Genomic DNA, 23,564 nt, shown 5'->3' on the forward strand with positions numbered 1-23,564 from the left:
TAACAGCTGTAGTTGTTCAACCCGTGCAGCAGCTGCTCAAAGCAGGAATGGTGGTGGAATATTACAAATATTTTTCAGCTTTTGCTTCTGGAAGTGAGTAGTTGTTGAACAGAAACAAGTACAGATTATAGGTGCATTTTTATTACTGTGACTTATTTCCTTTAATAAATTAATGCCAATCACTGCATCTCTAAATTAGAATTAAACAATTGCAAGTTTAAATCAAAACCGATCTCATTCACAGTTTTGAAAACCTTTGTTAGTTTACCACACAGAACAGTCTGCTTCATTACGAGAAAGTAGACCATGCTGTAATTTGCACAAAACCTTCTTCAGAGTTAGTGCTATCTCTGGCCCAGTCTTTTGCACACAGGTTTTCTGAATCCACAAAACCAGCATTGGCTTCACTGAGGTTTTTTGGCGTAACTGGTGGTTTCAGAGCAAAATTCAGGCTGTGAGCTTTGAGGGTGCAGGACAAAGCAACGCCATCCTTCCTTTGGACTGGCATTGCATGCTGCGCAATTGGAGGCCTACCAAGTGCCTAATACTGTGCAGGAAAACATTGCTTGGTTTTCTGTTCGGAACCCCTGTTAATACAGAATAGTTTCATGTCTTTTATTTTCTTTGTTTCTCTGTAAGAGGCTCGTACTTGCGCTAATGTTTCTACAATAACCGAAACTGCTTGTTTTTTGGTTGGTGTGCTGGGTGATTGTTCCTTTTAGCGCATATTCCCTAAAGAAGGCTCTTGCTTCCACTTCACGTTTCTTAAATTCTAATTTTCAATTGGGAATACAACCTTTTGTAGTCAGCACCGAATACAGCAATTTATTTGCAGTAGAAAACTGCCGTTTTCAGCTTTACTTCAGTATTGCGTTCCATAGACAGGCTTCATTTGTTTGTTTAGCTTGCTTTAACTGTTTTAGCTTACAACAGAAACTAAGCTAGCCTGTGCTTGCCCACGTGAGGATGATCTGAAGGTATATTTTATCCATATCTAGTTTGGGTCAGTTGTTTAAATCAGAGCCAATCTGGCCTTTTTAGCGTGGCTTGGGGGGGGAAAAAAAAAAAAATCCTTTGTTCACTAGAAGATCCTGCGAGATGTCTGTATGCAAGACACAATAGAAATTATTTTCACATTATCACATTAAAAGCAAGTAATCTTTAATTCTTTCAGATAATTTTTAGTAAAGGACTTGCAATGGATGGTATGACACTCCGTACCTTGAAAGAAGATGGCTATGAAGTGGTCTTTATTGGCATAGGTAAGAAGAGCTCACTGTCCTGTGTTTTGTCATCCTGAAATTGAATGTCTGTCTAAGAATCAACTGGAAGTTGCATCTGTGTTAATAACATGATGTGAGACAGCTTTAATTTGATGCATTATGAAAGTGTGGAAAATTTAAAAACCAGGAAGCTAAAGCTAGATGTCTTAAGAGAGTTACTTGTTAAAATTTTCAAACTTATATGATAAATTTTTAAATAAGACAAAAGACAAGAATATAGCTGAATGAGTTGATGTATTGTTTGTTTAAATAGCTAAAAAAGGAGGAACTAAAAAATTAGTCTTATATAATTGTTGCGTTGGCCTAGAGCGATACACGAGTTCAGTTTTCAATTTTCGCAAACAGCTTACTATACCCCCATAATTACTGAGTCTATATGTAAGCCAGTGATATCATGCTTGCTTGCTCTTTTTCTTTTCTCCATATAAAACATGTAACATCCTTCAGATAGACTGGAGTGAAATATAATTATGGGATGGGTTAACAAAATAAGCTGACTTTGACTTATACTAAAACTGGCATCATAGGTCTCTCTTCTCTCATATGCTTAAGAAGTCCTACACCTGCCTGCTGTTTGAATCAGTGTTTCTTTTTAATGTTAGATTAGAATTGTTATCCATTTACAAGTATTTTGAAGTACAGCTGGACCCATCGCTACCATATGATAGGCATGTTGAGCAGGCATCGTCTGCAGTTGGTATGAGGCTTAATGCTCTTTATTGATCTAGACGTTGCCTAAGTGAACATAATAGGAAACAAGTTGTCCAACTGTTCCTCCTTCCTATTATTGATTACTGAGATGTAATTCTTAGTTCAGCGACAACTGTTGTTTACCATCTGGGTCTGCAGTATAATAAGCTCTGCAGGTCTATTCTGTCATGTGATTGTAGTACACAGTGTTGTGATTTATATAATCCTAAATCCTCACATTGTTCGAGACCTTCCATGTATAGGAATTTCTAATGTGTCATATTTTGATCTAATTGTATATGAGGCAAAGGTCCAGCTTATCTTCTTTTTTGTTTCAATCTATGTCTTTCAAACTGCTTTGTGAAATCTCACCAATGAGGGATGGTTTAATAAATAAACATTTGTTTTCCAAGAGTCTAGCATTTAGGAAAAAATTATCAGTCATTTTTGGAACGTCAGCATGATTCCCTTGCGTTTCTGGCTCATAAATTTAAAATAACAGTTTGGTTAAATGTTAGCAAAAATGACCACTGAGTACTTTACCCATAGGATTGTAATGTTTGCTTTATGTATGTGAGTTTATTTTTCTGACCTTAATAGAGTTATCCTAATATAAAATATTTTTGGTTAGAAATGTATATAGACAACATTGTGCCATACAAGTGCTAGGTAAAGGGACAAAGCCAGAATTTTAATAAACAAGAGAAGGTATCTGAAGCGTAATTCTCCTGTAAACCATATGTTCACTGATTGTATTAAGAAACAGAGGGTAAAAATGCTAATGAAGGATTATGTGTTCCTACAAAGTTTTGTTACTGGAAGCTACCTTGCATTTATGATGAAGTTGGTCCCTCTTTCTACCTCCCATGTCTGCCTATCATCTCTGCTTTACAGTACTGTGTAAGACCCTAGATAGTAGTGTGGCCTTGCATACTGGTACTGAAGATGGAGGACAATCCAAGGGGTCACAGATTTCTGGAGTTAGCTATATTAATGCAATGGAGCAGTTATAAACTCTCAACAGCAGCAGTTTTTCCATAATAAGTCTGTATTGTATTTCTTCTTGTGTTTGTTGCCTACTGAACAAACATCTATTCAGTGAAATGTCACATTTGAACATTACCCTGCATCATGGGAACAAAATAATTAGAGAGCACTACCTACATAAAATAGAAGTAGAAGGTGGGTGATTTTTTGTTGTTGTTTGTTTGTTTTTTGTAATTTGCTTCTGAATGAATCTATACTGTGATGGAAAATAAATACGTTAGCTTTCAATTTTCCCTATTAGTCGAAGAAAGTAAATGTGAATGGGTATGTACAAGAAGAGGAAGTCCCTGATGGGACCAGGGGGTACACTGTGAGAGGATTTTTTCATAGCCAGGGATTTTTGAAGAGCACACCTTTAGTCTTACAAATGAGATGGAACTCAAGAATTTATCAGTCAGGGTTGTACAAGAGTACACATGATTCATTAAAATGAAGGGCACTTGTAGACAGCCAAATACTCAAGGGCAAGTGGAGATGCAAAGAGAACTTTGAAAGCTGTTTTCCACACAGTTATGCATCAGGAAAAATATATTGCTCTGTGGTAAAGTTGTGTGAGGTAGGGAAGATACACTCCTTAGCTGGGTCTATGGAAGGGAAAGCATAGGTGACTGGGGTTTGATCACTTCTAGCAAGTGACCATATTGAATAAAAATGAATAGCAAAGGCTTTTTTTGAGAGCTGTTTGGAAAGGTATTAAAACTATGCTCTAGTCAATGTATTTGCTCTGTTTCAGAGCAGAAGGGTAAAGAATTCCTAAGAAGTTCCCACAAGGATACACGTTAACACCCTTACTTTAAAATAAATAATAATAAAAAATATGCTTAGCTTCAAGTGTTTGCTTACTGGGGCATTGAGACTATGATGATTTGTCTTAAGGTGAAAGAATCTCTTCAGTCTGTAGGTCTGGTGCATTTAAGTCACTGTTTAAATCTCAGAAAAACACCTTGTACTAGACTTGAAAATGAACAGATAGCCAGTATGTGTCACCAACCTTTGGCAACTTCTGGAGTTTCAATTTGAGTCACACCTCACCTTCATACTATTTTATTTTGCACCATCTTATGTTTCCTAGTTAGGCTCTGGCTGTGTGTATAATGTTGCAGAGACTGATGTGGAATTTGGGGTTACAAGGACATATGTTGAACTAGTGAAGACTAGATCTGAGGAAAAGCTTTCATAGTTACCTGGGTAAGTGGTAATGAAGGAGGTCAATCTAGATAATGGCACACTGGAAACCAACACTGCCTTCTAATGGGAGCAGAACCTCAAAACAAATCCTAGGTGAATCTCAGTCACAGGACTGGCTGTTACCCTTTTTTCCTTGTGGTAGTTCTTTCCTCCAATCTCTTGGTTTTTGTCTTAACTGAACTCTGTTTCATCCAACTGGTTCTTAATGCTGTACTTCTGTTTATTTTTAGAGGATCGATATGTGAATTGTCTCTTCTGTGTCCATAATTTACTCTTGTGTCCTCTCAGTTTCCTCTCTACAAAGATGTATATTTTGCAACATCTGGCAACAGACATTATCTTGTGTTTTGCATACAAGGACCTGAGAGATAGACCATTCTTCTGTTTTTCTCCAGAAGTCCTGACTTCAAATTACAGCTAACATAAGTATTAGAGATTAGCCCATGAGTCTCAGTTTCTCACATCAAAGGTACTGGTAGACAATAGCATGCATGAGAATTTTTTCAGATGACTGAAAGGTAGCAGCGAAAGGGAGGAACAACCTGTACAATATATATACTAGGATTCTCTACTAAATTTTTTTTTAGTTCTCTTTTCATTGTCATTTACATTGGTGCAATTTCTAAACTTAGTCTTATTTCAATGGGCAACAAAAAATGTTGATTAAGAATTAGTCCTTACAATTTTCATTTTAAAATTCTGTTTATCTTCCAGTTACAAGTATTTTGCTTTTATTTTGCTGTTCACAAACATTAATGAATAGGAATTAAATCTCCCAAATGTACTTTCAAAGTTTTAAAATTAACCTCCAAAACTATATTTGGAAAAAAACCAATCCTTTCCAGATTTTATAGATTACATTCAACTTACTGTACCTAGAATCAGCTCTGCTATTTGATAAGAAATGGTTGTGAAGAATTTGCGATTAAGGTGACAAATCAACTTGAAAGTTTTGCTATTAAAAAAAAAAAGTCTTGCATCAGTTGCTGCTTCCTGTAAACACCACAGAGACTCAGGGTAATAGAGAATTGGCATGCTGAGAGCAAAAGGAGAAATCGATGATGGAGTGAGGGGCTGGGGGAGGGAGCACATGGTCCTCAGAGACAGCAGAGTAAGGCAGCGAAGGGTATCTTGCCGAGAACAGAGTAGTCTGAATGCTTTGTGTTACTGTGTCTCTTGGTTGATTTTCAGGGTAGAACACTTACAATTTTTACAAAAAATGTCTGTGTGTATGTCTCTTGGCTATCAGAGCAAATGCAGAAATACTTTTATTACTCATCCTTCTTGAAGTTCAGCTACATTCTTTGGAAAACAGGATTCTGTGGTTCTGCCTTTTAAGACTCCACAAAGCCTTATGTACTCTTTTTGAAGAAGAAAATACAAAACAATTTTTATATAATTGTTTAATTGACTGAAAATGAATGACCTAAATATTTAAAGTATTTAAGGACATGTTTCATGTGGCATTCAAACAAATATATAGAAAGGCTATCACCAGAAACATATTTTCTGAAGACTTTCACACAAACATCTGTCCTTATTCTATAACATTTTATTATAACATAGGGGTTTTATATAACATTTATGTTCTCTTCATAGAAAGATCAGATACAAATATATCTTCAAAGATTATTTTATTTGGTAAAATATTTTAAAAAAATCTCAGGCCCTCATTATTCCCAGAAATTGCTTTCACTTTAAGTTTGGTGTCCATAGGCTTAAACTTGCAGCACTAACCAACTTTCTAGTTAACTTCTCATTGCAGGGCAAATGCAGCTAGTAATAAAGCTTTCTTGTTTCTTCCTCCATCTTGTGATGTTAGAATTGCTGTAAAGTCAATTTTATTGCAGTAGGGTATTCAGAGGTTCTATTAAATACTGTGAAATGGAGGTTAGATGAACATACGGAGTAAATCCAAGCAGATTGTTGCTTGGTGGTATCTTAAACAGTATGTCATGCTTGCAAGGGTTAAAACCATACGTAAAAAAAGGAAAAATGAAATCCCCTGTGGAAAGAACCTTTGTGATAATTGCAGTCATTCATAGTTAATTAACATAGCATTCAAACAATAATATAATCAGATGATTCCATTGATTGGAATGAAATTACACACCAAAAAAAGAAATTAAAAGTCCAAGCATTGATGTACCTTGTTTTTTAAAAAACCCCTGTGAGATTGATTTACTGTCTCTTCCCCAAAAAGTAAGTAATCTCCTCATGCCTGTTATTATCTTCTGATTAACTATGCAGTGCCACCTGGTGTGCAGATGGGAAGAATATTACACATCAAGAGCTCTGTTCACACCCACCCACAAAGATATAAACCTACGTGGCAAAAAGTGAACAGATGTTCATTTTGCTTGTGCTATAGGAAAAAATTGTGCATCGTACTCCTGATTCATAAACTAAATTTGGAGGACATGAAATGTACATATGGGGCCTGTAGGCCCATGGCCAGCACAGACATTTATGGAGGAAATATGTCATATTCAAAATAGATTTCTTTTCGGGTTATGAACAGACTTTTATTTGTTTGCTTCTCTGGTTTTGTTTTATCATGTATTTCTGAGTTACCTTTTTCTCTTCACTTACTACTTCACTTATCACCTTCAAAGGGAAAGGTTTAGAGGCACAGTCATTTGAAAACATATCCAGGATTTATCTATTGGTTGGTTGTTTTTCAGAATTGTTTTCTGTTTCTTGGCATTTAAGACGTTCCCTAAAATTATGCTTTTAGGCCTCTTTGCGAAGACCTGTTTGACTCAGGGGTAGTGTAGCAAGTCATGTAAAATATAGTGCATCTTGGTTAAAGATAGAACTGTAGTACAAGCATTGCACAGCCTTAGGCTCTTAGGATCTTCAGGTCTGTTTTTGGAGGTTTTTTGGTGTTGTTTTGTATTTTTTTATAATTTCATAAGTAGTGTGACAGTTCATAGGTGATACAGTTTTAGCTGCAAGGAAGCTGAAGCATGAAGACCAGGTAAAACACAACAAGCAGGGGAGAAAAATAATAAGTTGGAAGGTAGCGAAGGAAAGAATGATGTTGGAAACATGATCAGCTAGATACTCAAAATAAATGTGTGCCTAGCTTATTTTCTGTGTTGTTTTTTTGACACTTGTAGACAAGGGTTGTCGCTGTCTCAGAATCTTGCAAAGATGATGCTTTCACTCCAGGATTTTAAATGGTGACAACAATGGCCTTTTAGGCATCAGAATCCTTATGCAGTCAAAGGTAATACAGACTGCAGAGCCAGAGAAAACACTTGCAATTACATTTTACTGTGACAAAACAAAATATTCAAATCTATTTAGCTGCAAAAAGCCGAGAGACTTTGTTATTAGATACAATGAGAATGAAATCATCAAGATGAGTGATGAAGTCAGAGGGAGTACTTTAAACAGTTTGAAGAGCAATAGTGACGAAGAGCAGTGGCAGGATTTGGACAAAGGCAATTCAAAATATTTCCTAATTGCCTTACAGTAACTTGAATATTTTTTTACACTTTTTTTTAAAAATAAAGATCCCTGAGAAGGCTAGTGATAGATGCTTTTGCAATTTAGTACAGGACAGGATCAAAACCGCACATTGAACTGCAACTGCTTGAAATTAAGTCCCAAGGAAGAAGTCAAGTCCAGGACTTCTTTACAATCTGCATTCTGGAGAGCCTTAGCTCACACTCGCAGCTTGGAGAATGAATGGAATGTACCCTTCTATAACACCATATTTCTTAAGTTTTTCAGGTCTCTCGTGAAGAGTATGATAAACAAATTGCACCATAAATTGGTTCTAATACTGAACTCGTTAGTCCTCAATATTAACATTATTCTCATCTTCTGCTACTCTTTAAAAAAATGTTATTAAAAATGAAAAGGAAAATAGTTATATTAGAAAAGGAACTCTGTGAAAGAACCTGTTCTTGCATGCTTATAACAGATGTCTGGACTTGCTTTTATTCCCAGTACAGTATCTTTCCTGGAAACCAACAATGTACATACATCCAAGGTTTTTTTATGCTTGAGGCATCTTTTTCTACTATTGGCATTTGTAGAAAGCTGTTCTTCCAGTTCTGTTGTCCTCACTACTGCTCTGGTTATCAGTGGAATATTGGAAGCAGTAGGCAGCTGAAAGCTTTTAGGGCTCAGATGCACAAACCAGCTTATTTATTATTAATAGTCTTAGGACACTTTCAAAAAATACTAATAATCTGCCCTTGGGCATCCTTAAGTTATTCACTTGCAAATTACACAGATTTTCATGCTCTTATTTACTTATCTTTCCTATCAAAAAAACTACTTAGCATAACAATCTCTATTGCACATGTTTTACAAAACACTCTCCTGTCTCTTTCTAATATGCTGGACAGTTTCCCTGAATAAATGCTCATCTAAATATAATGATAGAATCAATTTGATTCATATTGTTTTAAGAGTAGCTAGATTTTTTAATATCTTAGCAAATTAATTCATCTAACATTATTTAGCACTTTTCTGAAGTTTATTCAAGCATTTATTTTTAACCATTTTGTTGTTTGAGAAGTACATAAGAATAAAGTATTTAACAAAATGGTAATGTTAGATATTGCATTTTCAAATTCTGAAGTTAAGCATTTCAGTGCTTTACACCTAAAGGAAAGAGCTTTGCTTGCTCACCTATTGTTTTGAAATGTTCACTCCATGAGTCAATTGCTTTTATCTTTTAGATGTAGAAGTATTAGTTATGCTGCCATTTTGGTGCCACATCCATTTAGCTGAGGTCTCTTCCCTTGTAAGGAATGTGTTTGTGGTCCAATATGTATTTAATGCAATCAGACACTTTTTTAAGCTTTATTCTACCTAATACTATAGGAGGACTGATACAGCACAAAATTTAAATAATAGGTTTAGAAGTTCCTTACTTCATCTTGCTTATGAAGAATAAAAGGCTGGTTAAAAACCTAGGTTTGCTGCTTTTTTTTTTTTTTTTTTAAAGATTGTACAGAAGTGGGAAGTGTATCAAAATCTCACTGTTTAGTGCCAGTTATTGGTGAGAAGATGGCAAGCACTTTTTTGAAGTCTTCCTGTACACATTTACGTCTCATAAATATAACTCGTGTTCCTTTCACTGTCTACTCAACAAGCGCTGTATCTACTTGATGAATTGAATTGACAAGTTAAGACAAAACCTGGATTTGTGTGGTGGGTATGTAGCACTTGTTGAAGGACACTTAGAGATTGCTTTAGGAAAGGTTCTTGCTCTGCACCTGCTCTGCGTTGGGAGACTGGCCCCTAGGAAGCCACTGGTGGGCACGGGCAGGGCTCCAGGCTCCAGTTTGACCTGGTGGTTCTCTTGTCTTTCACAGTCATCTGCTTCCCTTTCTGTCATTGCTTGGTAGTCAGGCCTTTGCTGATCGTCCTAGATTGTCCTACACCTAGTTTGGTGTAATGAAGGGCAGTTACCTCATTTCAGGGCAAAATCCTGACACCTGGGTGTGCTTGAGGCCAGTTTTGGTCCTTCGTGTCTCTTGGGGCACATTCACTAGTGGTTCTGTTTGTCTGGGCAGGATTTGCAGTCCGAGGGTCTTCTGAGACCTGTAGCCTTCCTTATCTGTGGTCTGTGCCTGAGGAATCCCTCAGTCCTTCCTTCAGACTCAAGGCATTAATTGAAAAGCTTTCCTATTTCAATAGTATTTGTAATTTGCTTATCCAATACAATAGCTTCTACCCTAATGGGAAGGCACATCCGCTGCCTCGCGGATCTCTCTAGTTTTAATGGGATGGTAGTTTTTGAAGTCAACAAATATCTGAGAAGAAAATTTTACATGTTCACTCTAGTAAGTAATCTTTAACTAAGCTGTGTAAATATTTTTTGCTGCTGTGTCTTGAATTTTGAGTGGATAGAGATTATCCAGGCTTTTGAACTACTTGTTGTGATCACGATGCTTGAAAATTGTTCTTTAGTGTTCTAATCTATACTTTTCGGAGATGCCAGTCATGTGGTTGCTTTTACTGTGAAATTAAAATACATTGTGTCAATACATATGTTAATGATTGTTAATAGTGTACATAATTAGGATACAGCATATAAATATTATAGTATGTATCACATGGCAAGTGCTTTTAAAGAAATGTTAACAGGAATGCAAATATTTATCTGGGTTTGTGTCGCATACTGCTGTGTCCTATAGGCTTGATGTCAAATTTGACATTCCTCGTGTGTCAAGTTACTTACATAGTCTTCTGTGCATGTTTTATAGTACCAAACCATATTCAAAATTTGTCACTTTTTTGCTGATGTCACAAGGTGTGGAGTATATACAGTAATTAAGATTCACTGTTTGTGCTGTTACTGCTTTCAGTGTATAAATGCTAGATTTACTGTAAATTGTCTTTATAAAACAATGTTTACAAGATTAGAAGACAGAAATAAGCATACTAAGTGCTCAGAGTGTTCGGATAGTGCTAATACAAATTACATGTTTATCTAACAAAGGAAAATATTTTCCAAACATTGACAGTGTTTTCTTTCACAGTAAATCCTTTGGCTATTGTTCATTCATTTGTGCTAAAAATGTAGTAAGCTGAACACGAACCATTAGCAAAAGTGAAAATGCATTCAACAGCTACTATGATGATTCAACATTCCCTGTAATGATCTTTGGTGATTAGTTTCATAGGAGGAAAGAAAAAATGAATAATGAGAATTTAAAGATCAACAGGTTTCATCCAATTAATCTTTAATAGTAATACTGCAATTGTGTTGAAATTACTAGTCACTTACCAAGTAGAAACTTGCGGTGTATTATTACAGTTCTAAGAATTGTCAAGGTTTTGTTTGTTATTGTTTCATTGATGTAATGGAAAATGGTATAACTCACTGCAGATTTCATTGTTGGTTTGTGACTAATGATAATAGATGACTGTTTATTTGAGTGTGATTTGTATTTTTAAATACATTAAACAGTTTAGTAGATAGTGAAATTTCAGTACTGGGTTGTTATTTAAATTGAGATGACATCATTAACCATTAGCAAAGACCATTTCTCGACAGTACAATATTTATAGCTTTTTCTCTAACACATTGGATTTTTTAAATGAGAACAAAACATATCTTCTAAAAGAAACAGTTATTCTATTTTTATAGTTAGTATATTGTTTAGTAGCTAGACATTGAAAATATCACAATTAATTGTTTCTATATACGGGTGACTTGTACGTGATTGCTTTTCTGTTTGCTGGAAAACAGGCTTGATGCTGCTATTATGGCTCAATACAAATGTTTTGTAGGTGAAAAATGATCGCTAAATTTTTATCTGGGAAAAGATTTCTTAACCTTTAGAGAGTTAGATAAAGGTTGCTTCAAAACCAATCAAAATGTTCTCAAGAAGATTTTACATACTTGGGCAACCAAATAGCAGCTGTTTACATTTTTACATTGCTTGCGGCTCCTGAGTTTGATACTCTGCAACTGTGCTTGGTGGCTAAGGGAAAAGGGAAAGTCCAAAACATGAAGTGTTGTGGTGCCTATTCTGAATAGATCTTAGGCAGTTTTAATTATTCGATCTTCCCCTGGGCAAGGTGGCTTGTCCCCACATGCTCTGCGCACAGCTCCTGGTGGGCTGGCAGAGCTCTTGGTGTGGGAGCCCAGTTCCTGCAGCCTCCTCCCTTCAGCAGAGGAGCTCAGGGCACAGCATGCTATGCTAGGGTTGGCGTGGTTTGCTTGGGTGCAGGACTGCTACAGGTCCTAAAGTTGTCCTACATCATGGAATTTTAAGTTGCCCGTCTCCTTACACTCAGAGTTTGAGTTCTCACCTGTTCCTAGCAGAAAGAAATTTGCAGAATTGAGGGAGGCTGTCATAGCACCCATTCGGTGCAGGGAACATAAGGTTTTCAGTTGTGGTGTCTGTACTAATCACTGGGATAAAGTTCCTGCCTGTTTTGTTGCTGTAGTAGCTGCTTAACAATAAAGCTTTGAGTTAATTTGCATTTAAAAACCTGATTTCCTTCCACCAATAGATAGAATCTAAAGAAATCACCACTAATTGTTACAATCCATGCCTTCTTTGTGCACAGCTTTTACTGGAAAGCCCAATAAAATTAAGTAAAGGAAGTTTTGAAATCTTAGCACTTTTTAAATCATAGGGATGTGTCTTAATACACCCACTATACTGGCAAGTTGGTTCCTTATTTTTCAAATGCAAATATGGGCCCTTGCATGTGCTGAATGTGCCCTTTATTGTACTGAAGCATAGAAAATGCACATTGTAGCTCAGTCACTTCTGTAGACCTGCCATGCTTGCAAGAATGGAATGTGCTTAATCCGCCTTGCAGAGTGAATAATCATAGATACAAGTGTGGCGTTCAGTGTTCATTCAGAAAGCTATAGAATATGCAAACAAAATGTTTAGTTAAAGAAGAGTTGCGTGAATTGCAGCTGTACCAGGAGATAGTAGTTGTTTTTAACTGGAAGCCATGTTCATTACCTTTAACTTTTCACTTGGTTAATAGCAAAAATATAAATCATGCACTACAGTAGGTCACTGGAGGGAAGCAGTGTGGTGTGATGCTCTGCTGAGAGTGAGACTTGGGCTCTGGCTATTGGTCTCCTGACTGACTCTTCATTCTTCTGCACTATCAAACGAGAGTAGTGAGACCTAGCTCTAAAAAGGCTATAAAAATGCTCAGTACTGAAAAAAGTGCTGTGGTTCTTGCTGGCAAACATTCAGCCTGTTTCTTGGAGCTGCAGAAATATTCATTCCTAAGCACTTGCAATTTGTGCTGCTTCCCCAAATTTCGTATCTATTCCAGTGTTTTGAAAAAGATGTGTAATGACCAAAATAACAAATTAAATAATGCATTTTTTTTTGCATTATTGGCATGAATCTGGCAATTTCTCAATGATCACAAGGAAGATGAAATTTTTTATCAGATAAATTATTATTTCTATTGTAGCATTTTCCTTAAATTTTCCCCCATAGGATTATGCTGTTAAAGATGTGTTGTATCCTACATACTATTTTCTGAAATGAAGTTTTAATAATTTATCAAAAATGAAACAGATCTTGCATAGTGTCTAATATATATTTATTTCAACATTTCAGATATGAAAAGATCTAGACCAGAAATAGTTTGCTTACATGGTTACATTTTACTTACGTGTTGCAAAAGAGCTTTGAAGACAATGTGGTTGCATTTGTGTTGACAGTTTGAAAAGCAGCTTGACTTTGTTTCCTTCAGTTCTCAAAGGGAAATATGCCTCTGCTTGCATAACACACTTTCTAAAACTCGTTGTAGTAAGGTCTGCCATGCAGTAGGGCTTTCCATATTTCTAATAAGCACATGGTAGTATAAGGGTCAGGAACTAACCAGTGAATAAAAGTTAAAACTCAAAATGAGGTACCTTTCCTGTTTAACACTGGGCGGTGATAGATACTGATAAAGTTTGATTAATGAGCAGCAGCCTTGTGGTGGGTGAAAACATCTGTAAGAAATGATTTATTATTTCAAAGGTATTGGAAGCTTACCGTATCTTGTAGATGTAACTATGTGTGCCTGAATAAAATAAATGAGATGCAACATGTGAAAAATGAAAACACATTACTCGTAGAGGATGTGTCACAGGCAGGGTATTTTTGTTCAAGAACACTTTGTCATGAGGATTTTTAATGTTGCTCTGAATACAGATCATTTAACTGGTTCATAAAATCAACCTGGTTGCAATTCTTGCATCTGTCAGAGACAGTAATGAGGGTTAAACTTAATATGCTGGAACTTCCTTTAAATGTTTGCATTTGGCATCATATACAGCTGTTCAAACTGCACATATGCACAGAAAAGATTCTCTCTTAGAAATATAAGTGAAAAAATATATTGATGCAATTTTAACATTGAAATCAGGAAAATGAATTCATTTTTAGTGTCACTAAAAGGTAGAGTCACTAAAGTTTGTTAAATTTGTTGTAAATGTGTTTGTATGAACAAAGGTCCAATTCTCCCTGTGTAAGCTGCTTGTTTGAAAATGAACAATGACTTGGAGGTTTTACTTTTGCGCACTTCTAGACTGGTCTTGTTGTTGCTGGGTAGTCTTGTAGACTGCCCTTGGTTTATAAGGTGTCCTTATTTTTCCTGTGGTACATGTCTGTGTGTGTTGATCTGGTGTCAGGTCCCTTGGTTCTATTCAGAGCTGCCATGGAGTTCAAATCACATTAGAGCTAATGATGGTGCAGACTCACCTCCATGAAACTGCAACATTTGTTCAGACAGGTTGGAGTGCCCTGACTCCCGTGTTAGAGGAAACTGCCTTTCCTCTAGCTTTCAAAATAGATAAGGTGGGACAGGGGAAATATACAGCCTGCTTGCACATTTTGTCATCTTATGCCAGGTCAGTGACTGTGGAGCACTTCTCTGCAGTGGGGAATATTTGAAAATTCTGGTCTCTGCTGTTTCATAAAACTAAACCTATTATTTGTTTATAACTTATCCACTTTCTTTCTTTTTTGTTCTGTCTAATCCAATAGGCATCTAAAATATTTTTCCTTTGGGGTTTTGGCATTGATTACTTAAATGTGTATAAACTCCAGCCAGAAAAAGGACATGTTTTCCCATCATAGAAGGAAAGTATAACTTGGTAAAGTTTTTAATAAGGTGTGCCAATTTTTAGTAAAATTGGATGATGTACTTGCCATGTCCCTTGAACCTATTTTCTCACCCTGATTTGTCTGTGGAATTTAGTGCTGAAGAGCTACAGCATAGTAGTCACAATGTATTTAGTTACTTAAGGTCATCATAGTTTATCAAAAGTTTTGTTTAAGATCCTGTTAGATTCTCCTAATAGCATTTGCTTTCTTCACATACAGCCTTCTCTGCTCTGTTCATCTTGTTTTGATCTTACGGACTTCTCTATAGTGGGAGTTAGAGAATAGAAAAAAGCCTCTTTGTCTTCAATTCTCTTTTCATAGTATCTCTGAAATAAAAAGAGGAGGAAATTAATCTTGTCCTCAAATCATACCTTCAGCCAGTTCTGTAGGGTCTGTGAGTAATGTCATAGCTTTGAGTTAAAGGGTTCTCTTGTTTGTGGAGAGGTTGGCTCATCCTCTCATCAGGCCCTAGAAGTTATTTTTCTAAGATGTACTAGTCAGTTAAAGCAGTTATGAAAGTGGAGGGCATCTGGTTTTACTGTCACTGAATTTCATAAAATAGAGCTCCAGCAGTGATAGGAACTCCCTCTCTTTAATGTGGAAGCCACAAACTGACTACATTAAAGGAATGACCTTTCAACCTACAAGCTGAGTGGAATTAGAGCAGCTTGCCAACCATGAGGTCTTGGTAGTATCTCTGCAGCAGGTGTTGGCCTAGAGAACATATGGAAGAACAGCTGGACACTAAGTCCACTGAGCTCTCACAGGATCCTGACCCATGTATATTTATAGGGAGAGGGAAGAAAAAAAACCAAACCAAACCAAAAAACCCCGAACAAACTTAAAGAAGCAGACAATCAGAATTTATAGTAATGCTACATGGATGTTGCAATAATTTAGTCTAGCAGCCAAATTGAAACTTCAGAAGCAAAAGCTGTCAGAAACATTGTAAATCTGATAATTTCTGCACTCAAGATCTGGATCCAAATTCCTTGGTCAGGCAGCTAAGTCTATAAGCTATCAGACAGACCTGCTGCAAGTCCATTTGCAGGCTTCTTTTATTAAAAAAGGTATGTAGAAAGCCAAGCACAGTTTTTCCCCTTCCCTTGTTGTGCACCATATACACAAGAAAATGATAGTATACCTTTAACTGATACATCTTTTAATGCCCTTTTTTGTTGTTGTGCTTAGTGACTACTTTCAGCTTCTGAATTAAGCTGCCTAACAGTAGTGTGGAAGACACCTAAAATGCCACTGAATTAAGGTTATGGTTAAGGATGGAATTGTTTAGTGCTGTGATCCTATGAGAACAGTCTCAGTTTTGTCAAGGAGCTAGTGAGATTTTTACATGCAACATGTATTTTTTGCATACTTTTTAAAGTATCTTTGAAAAAAAAAAAGTGCACTGTAAGAATGTATAACTTTTGAGAATATACTCGTCACCGTTTACTGCAGGGTGACAATAAACCGTGGCAGATGCTCTCTGTTAACCCTCTGCCCTCCCCACTAAGGAAAGGTAATAGGAGGAAAAGGGAGAGAGATTTACAAGTTGGAAAAAAAAGTTGAAAATGCTTTACTAATGCTACTAATAAATGGAGAAGATAATACAAAATATACAAAACCAATCTTGAATTTCCTGGCATAGCACAGCGGTGGAGCTGGCGTGGCTGCAGGGGAGGTACCCAGAAGTCCTGGGTTGGACTCAGCAGGAAACCGGAACTGGATTCAGGGATGCAGGGATGGGAACTAGGCCTAAGATCACAGGCACGACAGGCAGGGTCCTCTTCAGATGCTGGCCATGGTTGAAGATCGAGCATGAGACTTTTATAGGGTGTATGATGTGTATGGGATGGAATACTTAGTTGGTCAATTTTGGTCACCTGTTCTGTCCACCTTTCCCTGTAAGTACGCCCCTCTCACTTAAGGGACATGCAAAATTTATTAGTGACGTTGGCTGCCATAGCAATAAGTCTAAACCTGGGGCTCTTCTGCCTGTCATTACTACTGTTATCAGCTCCAGAGTGAACAGTGTCTGAAAAACATGCAGCCAAATTCAGAAAAGTGCAGTTACTTAGAAGAACTTAGCTAAAAGGAAAATTCACCAAAAGAGAACTGGTCTTGTTTTAAACAAAACCAGGACAATGCCAAAACAGTAGATGGAAGCCCTGTGTTTTGCATCTAATGTTTGGCTTAAATGAAATTGGTGTAAACTTTTTAACCTATATTATTACGCACTGCTAACAGTAAGTTTGGTGCGTGGCCCTTTGTGTATATGCAGGAATAGAGAGTGCATAGAAATGAATGACTAATTATGAGTATCCTCACTAAAGTCAGGTGTTATTCCCAAAGAAAGTAGTATTCACAGATGTCGAAATATATTTTGTAGTCATCTTAGTGGCTGTATTGCATCCCAGAGGTATGCAAAAGTCCTGTATTCAAGCCAATGTTTTTTTGAAAAGACAGTGATCTGTGGTCCTTCAACTGTCATCATTGTCTTCCAGTGCAGTGAAACTTGGATAATAAACTACAATATGCAAGAATTATGAACTAAGGCTTCAAGATAAAGTTCATTATGTCATTGTGTGCTTTTAAAATCCTATGCTATTTTTGCTCATGTTCTTCAGCTGGGATGGAAGTGTATCTCTAACAGTATGACTAATTATCTTTACATGCGTTTATCACTAAATAAACTTCACACAAGACAGCAAGATTGTTTACTTAAGCAGTATAATACTGGGAATGGAAGATAGCTCTAGAACCCAGGATTACATTGCCAGAATGGCACTATTTATTAAGCTATGATAACGCTAATGTTCCTCTTTGATGTATAGCATGTGCGACTTCAGCTGAACTTGTAGAGAGCCTTAAGGATGTTTCATTGAACATTTAGTATGGCAGCAAGCCAGAATACATTTAGCCTAAACCCAGATGACAGGTTGGTAATGAGGTAGTGATTGATGACCACTGCTTCCATATGAAAACCTGCTTGATATGCTGGGGGGGAAATGCATTGCTAGCTCTTTTTGTTTCACTCCCTCTGTATTAGTTATTCTTACTGTAGAGGAGTAGCATTGGCTGCTCCTTATTCAATCCTGGTTTCATTTTTAGATGAGAAGCGAGTACTCAGCTGAGATTTTAGAAGTGCAGCCCTATGGCTACATTTATGTGTAATTCAAATCCTGATTTCAACGGATTTTTATTATCAAAAATAACTGCAATTATATCACCTATAAAACACCCTATAATATTTTTATAACCTGCCTCTGTAATTTTATAAGTCCTATGCAAAAGAAACCTATGATTCACCTTCTGTGCCATCTAAATGACATTGCTTTCTCTTCTGATATAAAAAGAAAATCTTGGCCTGAAGGCTGTAAAACATTGCTCAGGCAAACAAGCCTGAACAAAGGACTACTGTTTATTTTGCCTAGTGCTCTTGAATGCTTCATTATAAAGACACTTTGCACTTTGCACAGATGATGGACAAACTATTCTTGTGTGCACCAAGAAGGATATTTAAGCCCTGCCCTTCAGCTAGATTCCAGCCTGATGTCTGAATTAGCAGTAAGAAGAGTTAAGAGGAGGCAGCAGAGCAATGTAGGGGTTATATCCATAGCTGTACACACTCAGACAGGGTGTATATTAGATGTCCCCAAAGCTGCAGGATAACTAATGGGATCGCATTAAGGCTTCGTTAGAAATCACCCAGGGATGCAGCAAAGGGCACTAGGGCAGCATAAATATCCAATGTCAAAAGAGACTCATTATTAGTGTTTTCCCAGGCAGAAGTGTCTCTTGGTCAGGAGTGGGTGAGGAAGCTTGTCACCCTAACCAGAGTGACGTTACACTCCCTCAGAGCAAAAATACAAGCAAGAAAAGTGGGGACCAGTGCTTGAATCAAAAGCCAGAATAAGGAGGTGATGAAGTGGGGCTGGGACAGTTTCCATTCCCCTCCTGCACCTCCTGAGGACATAAGGGAAGTTGTCATGCCCTGGTGGGGTGGAGTGGCTAGCTTTTTGGCACAGAACCAGTGTGATATCAAAAAGGCAGGTGTGTGGTGCGTTTGAGGGTGTATGTTGGATACAAACAAGGGAGCCTTGATTGCTGGTGTTTGCTGATGGGCCTTTAATGTCAGGACAGGTTTTGACTTGATCAAGATGCATGTCTCTGGGACCTGTCTGACACTGCCTGGCAGCCAGGGAACAGTCACTGGTAACAATTATTGTATGTTTGGGCTGGTAATGGTCACTTTGGGCAAATCCAGGTGTGCTTCTGGTGTGACTCCAAGAAGGGACAAAGGATTGTGCAAGGCAGGAAACCACCAGACTTCCATTGATGTATGAACTGGTGGCCGCCATGTTTACAAGCAATTTGTTTGGTACCACAATTCATCAGGAAATGCATGCACCTTCCCTTTTGGGTTGATGCAGGGGAGAATATTTTTAACTGCTTGGGAACCTGTCCAGGAGTATACAGTGAAAGGGCTAAGGTAATCGGTAATGTCTCGTGCTGGCAGAGAGGGTCCTAGTGGAATTACAATAGTCTTCAGAGAAGACTCAATGGCAAGAATAGTCTGCTCTGTTGTCAGGTGCAGAAGAGGAGATGGCACCATGCAGGGCTGCATTCAGATATTCAGTGCTGAAGTTTAACTACACGTGCAAACCAAAAATGATTAGAACAGGAATAATGATCTGGTCTGTCCAGGTCATTTAACTGCCACAGAAGCAAAACTTATGTCGTTATTTTCTTACAAAACCATACCCCTTTGATGTTTTCTTTCTTCATGTGGCTTTCACCTTTCATCTCACTCAAAAGCTTTTTGCAAACCTGTGTTTATTGAATAGTAAGTTCCTTAGGGAACTCTGGTCTCTCTTTTGTTTGGAAGGTACCCACATCCCACATGTTCAATACCAAAATAATACTTTAGAAATGAATATATGTTAATTTAGATATGTCATTAATTTGATGGGCACTTGCTTTCCATAAATTCCTATGTATGATGGTAGCATCCACAGGGCAGGTGTTCTGTCCTAAGAGCTGCAGAATTTGTCAACTCATGTTTGATTGAAACATTGCTTTCTTATGAATGTTTTGATTGAGTTTGTCAAATGTTCCTACTTATAAGCTGTCCCTAATTGAGACGACCACATTTTGCTGCTAACTGACCAGTGACAGGTTGGAGCAGGTCCATTGATTTTTACTCTATTCCTGGAAAGACCTTAATTTTAACAAGTAGTGGCAAGTGAGGACATAGTCTTTGGGTGGAGATTAATGGCCATATGGTGTTGTTGCTTATACACTGGAAAGCTTAGTTATTTACTGTAAAATCTGACTCAAAATTCTATACGCAAAAGAGAGACTCCTGCTTGGTTTGTTTCCATAACAACACACAAAACAACATCAATCACTTATAGTAGATCTCCACACTCCATAATTAGGGATGCAGTTTCAAGAAGTGTGGGAGGAGTTGTGTAAAATGTTTTTATGTTAAAAACAATGTTAGGCCTTGCTCTCACAAAAGCTTATGCACAGACTTCACTTTATGCAATGTAAGTAATTCCACTGGCATTTATGGCTATGTCTACACAGCTCTGATGCCGTGTCTGGTGTGACTATTGCATCTTGTCTGAATGACTGATGTATGAATAAGGTTTGCTTGAGGGGGAGCTTGCCTCCTGGGTAGGAAGCAAACTTGGTCTTGACTTGGGGTTTACCTCAATAGACAGTGTTAACAGACCACTTTAACTTGGAGTGCATGGATTTCAGTATGAGTGTAAAATATTGTAGAAAAGTGATGGCAAGAAAAAACTGCTCAAAGTGCTTGCTTTATAACAACAACAAACAACAAACAACAAAAAACCACACACACAGAAAACAAAACGAAACAAAAAACACCACACACAAAAAACCCCAACCCAAACCAAAACACCTGTTTGTCTTTTTAAGGTAGAATTCTAAGCCAATGGGACATCTTCCAAAAGTATATATGATATTTTAAGCTGGTATCATGTATGTTCATGGCATCTCTACGCTTCCTACAACACAGCAGTCAATGACAGATACAGACATATACAGCTGTTGAAACATCATAACTTCTTCAGCAAGCCAGATCTGTAGCCCTATTAATCCCTTGTTGTGATCTACAGATTAAAAAGGTTCAAAATCACCAAATGCAAAGTATTAATTCTCCACTAGATTTACTACTTTGGTAGGAAAAGCTTCTTTGGTTTTTGTGTTGTTCTGGTGTTGTGGGGTTTTTTTTGTTTGTTTGTTTTATTTTGGCTGTGTTTGGTTGTTTTTTGTTGTTGTTTTTTGTTTGTTTGTTTTAAATACACACGGTCTATGTTTTAAAGTACCAACCTGAAATACTTTAAGTTCTCCTGGTATTTTTTAAGGCAATGGTATAACTAAGGTATATGAAAACATTTTCTCCAAAGCATCTTGTAGCTGACAAATCCCTGGGCACCAAGTGGAGAGTGGTTGAGTCTTGTTACTATCAGCTGCTCCAGAGACAAGGCTGGTGGGGTGAGCCTGAAAAGGAAAGGCTATAGGGGAAAACTGTGCAAAATTGAGGGAGAGTTGGAAAAAAATAACAGGTAAAAGGCAGGCAAACAAGAAAAATATATCTATAAGGAAATGGAACTGAAAAAAGAAAGTATAAAGGAAGAAAAAATAGATATAGTAGAATGCATGAAGTGAAAAGAAAAGCAAACTGAAGAAATAAAAGCTGAAAGACATGAGCAATATCCATAAAGATGAAAAAAAATGGATTAAAATAAAGCAAAAAGCTCATATAGCTATTTTAGCCACTTTTTCAATAATTTACTTCCTATGGTAACATAGATGTCAGTTTTTTCTTTTAAGAAAAAAACCAAATGGATGGAATAGATGTCTTTTGCTGAATTTGGATCTACTATAAGTGATTGATGTTGTTTTGTGTGTTTTGCTGGATTTGTAAAGTACTGTTTATTGCATATGCCAAATAAGTAATATCTAAGGTTAAAACAAAAGGAGCATTTATCTAAATACCTCTCCTGACTGTTGAAAATTGGGAAAAAAATAGGAAAATGTGTGTATTTTGAGTTTTTGTATGTTAGTTTTAATTACATTACTTATTCAACTTAAAGAGTAAGCATATTGTTATGTCAGCCAATATATTGTGTTGTGGCTTTTTTTTCTTCTTTTCAAAACATAATTAAATAACAGCTAAGGTTGCTAGGTGACAACTAAGAGAAGATGTATAATTAGACACGTCCAAAATAAGTCAAATGGCGGAAATTATTAATCCTGAAGGGAGGTCGCCATTGTCTGTGCTGACACCAAATGACCATCTCACTCAAATGTACAGTTCTTTGAATAGTCACCTTCCGCTCTGCTGCTGCAGCTGAGCTCTTACTGCTCTGTGTGGAGTCAGTGGAAATAGGGAGGACATTTAATTATGTGTTAATTTTGATTTGCTTTCTGAATAACCTTTAACAATGTATTATTCCTAGGTTTTTAATATTAGCATTCACATGTTTCCCAAAGACAGAGGGTGTAGCTGCCCCCCAGTACATGATGAGTCTTTCTACCTGTGTCTGCTCTGTACAGGCTACTGGCAAAATAGAATCACAGACTGGTTTGGATTAGAAGGGACCTTGAACTTCATCTAGTTCCAAGCCTCCTGCCATGGGCAGGGACACCTTCCACTAGACCAGGTTGCTCAAAGTCCCATCAGACCTGGTCTTGAACACTTTCAGGGATGGGGCATCCACAGCTTCTCTGGGCAGCCTGTCCCAGTGCCTCATCACCCTCACGGAGAAGAATTTCTTCCTTGTATCTGATCTAGTCTGCTTCCTGGGCTGTAAAGATTCTGGTGATGGAAGATCCACTGTTCCAGCATTTTAAAATACTATTGTCTGAATGCCCAAGAGCCATCACAACCTTGCTTCTAATGTGTGGTCCTCAGTGAACCACTTAAACTTTTTGCACATCTGTAAAGCGCAGGGTTAAATGTTCATCTGTTATATTTTGAGCTTTGGCTGTTTATGTAGCACCTTGAAAACAGAAAGCACTACAAACAGTAAGTGCTATTTGTTACTATTGGTATCAAAGTAACTCATGCAGCCAAACATAGAGTATAGCTTGCTGTCTAACTGATTTGCATTTCTACATGCAATGAAAATGGGAAGGTGTTGCTATAATATCACTACCTTCATTTTATAAATTTTATGGCTCTTGCAGTACACCCAGAAATTCTGCATGGTGCATTTGTTATACATTTAATTACAAGGCTTCAGAAATTTTAAATATCCTGTTTTTTTCCTTTCTTCTTCAATGTCATGATGGCATTGCGTTTATGGCATTTTTCTGGTGGCACCATTTGCTGACTGCATCGTTCTATATCTCTTTCCAAGTTTTTAAGTAATCTTAACTGGATGTATGATTTACCTTTCGTTAATATTCCCCTATTCTGTAAAATCTATGTAATGAGGAATTTTTATTTCAGTACGGTGTTCTCAACTGTCTGTGTAGATGATTAGATGAATAAGTATGTAAATAGCAAAGTCTCCCAAACCTCTCTTGTGGTGTCTCAGTAGTAACCTCTTTTTATCTTGCAAAGACTGTATTTAGAAATAGTTTTGTTTCTTGCCCCTTGAACAGTTTTTTCATTCAAATATTCTAAAATGTGGCTTAATTAATTACTCTGTTCCTGAGCTATGAGACTCTGAAAATGTCTTTTTCTTTTGTGTTAAATTGGTGA

At 37.1% G+C, this 23,564-nt stretch overlaps 1 protein-coding gene across 1 annotated transcript in view; it reads left to right on the forward strand.

Annotated features, from left to right (window-relative positions):
* DPYD (dihydropyrimidine dehydrogenase) overlaps positions 1-23,564 on the forward strand; it is a 348,521-nt gene that overhangs the window by 115,657 nt on the left and 209,300 nt on the right. Inside the window, exon 8 of the mRNA XM_065656297.1 lies at positions 1,175-1,262. Coding sequence (XP_065512369.1) covers positions 1,175-1,262 — 88 coding nt within the window. The remainder of the gene's footprint in view (positions 1-1,174; positions 1,263-23,564) is intronic.

This window comes from Caloenas nicobarica, chromosome Z (genome assembly GCF_036013445.1).
Source record: "Caloenas nicobarica isolate bCalNic1 chromosome Z, bCalNic1.hap1, whole genome shotgun sequence".
NCBI classification, from domain to species: Eukaryota; Metazoa; Chordata; class Aves; order Columbiformes; family Columbidae; genus Caloenas; species Caloenas nicobarica.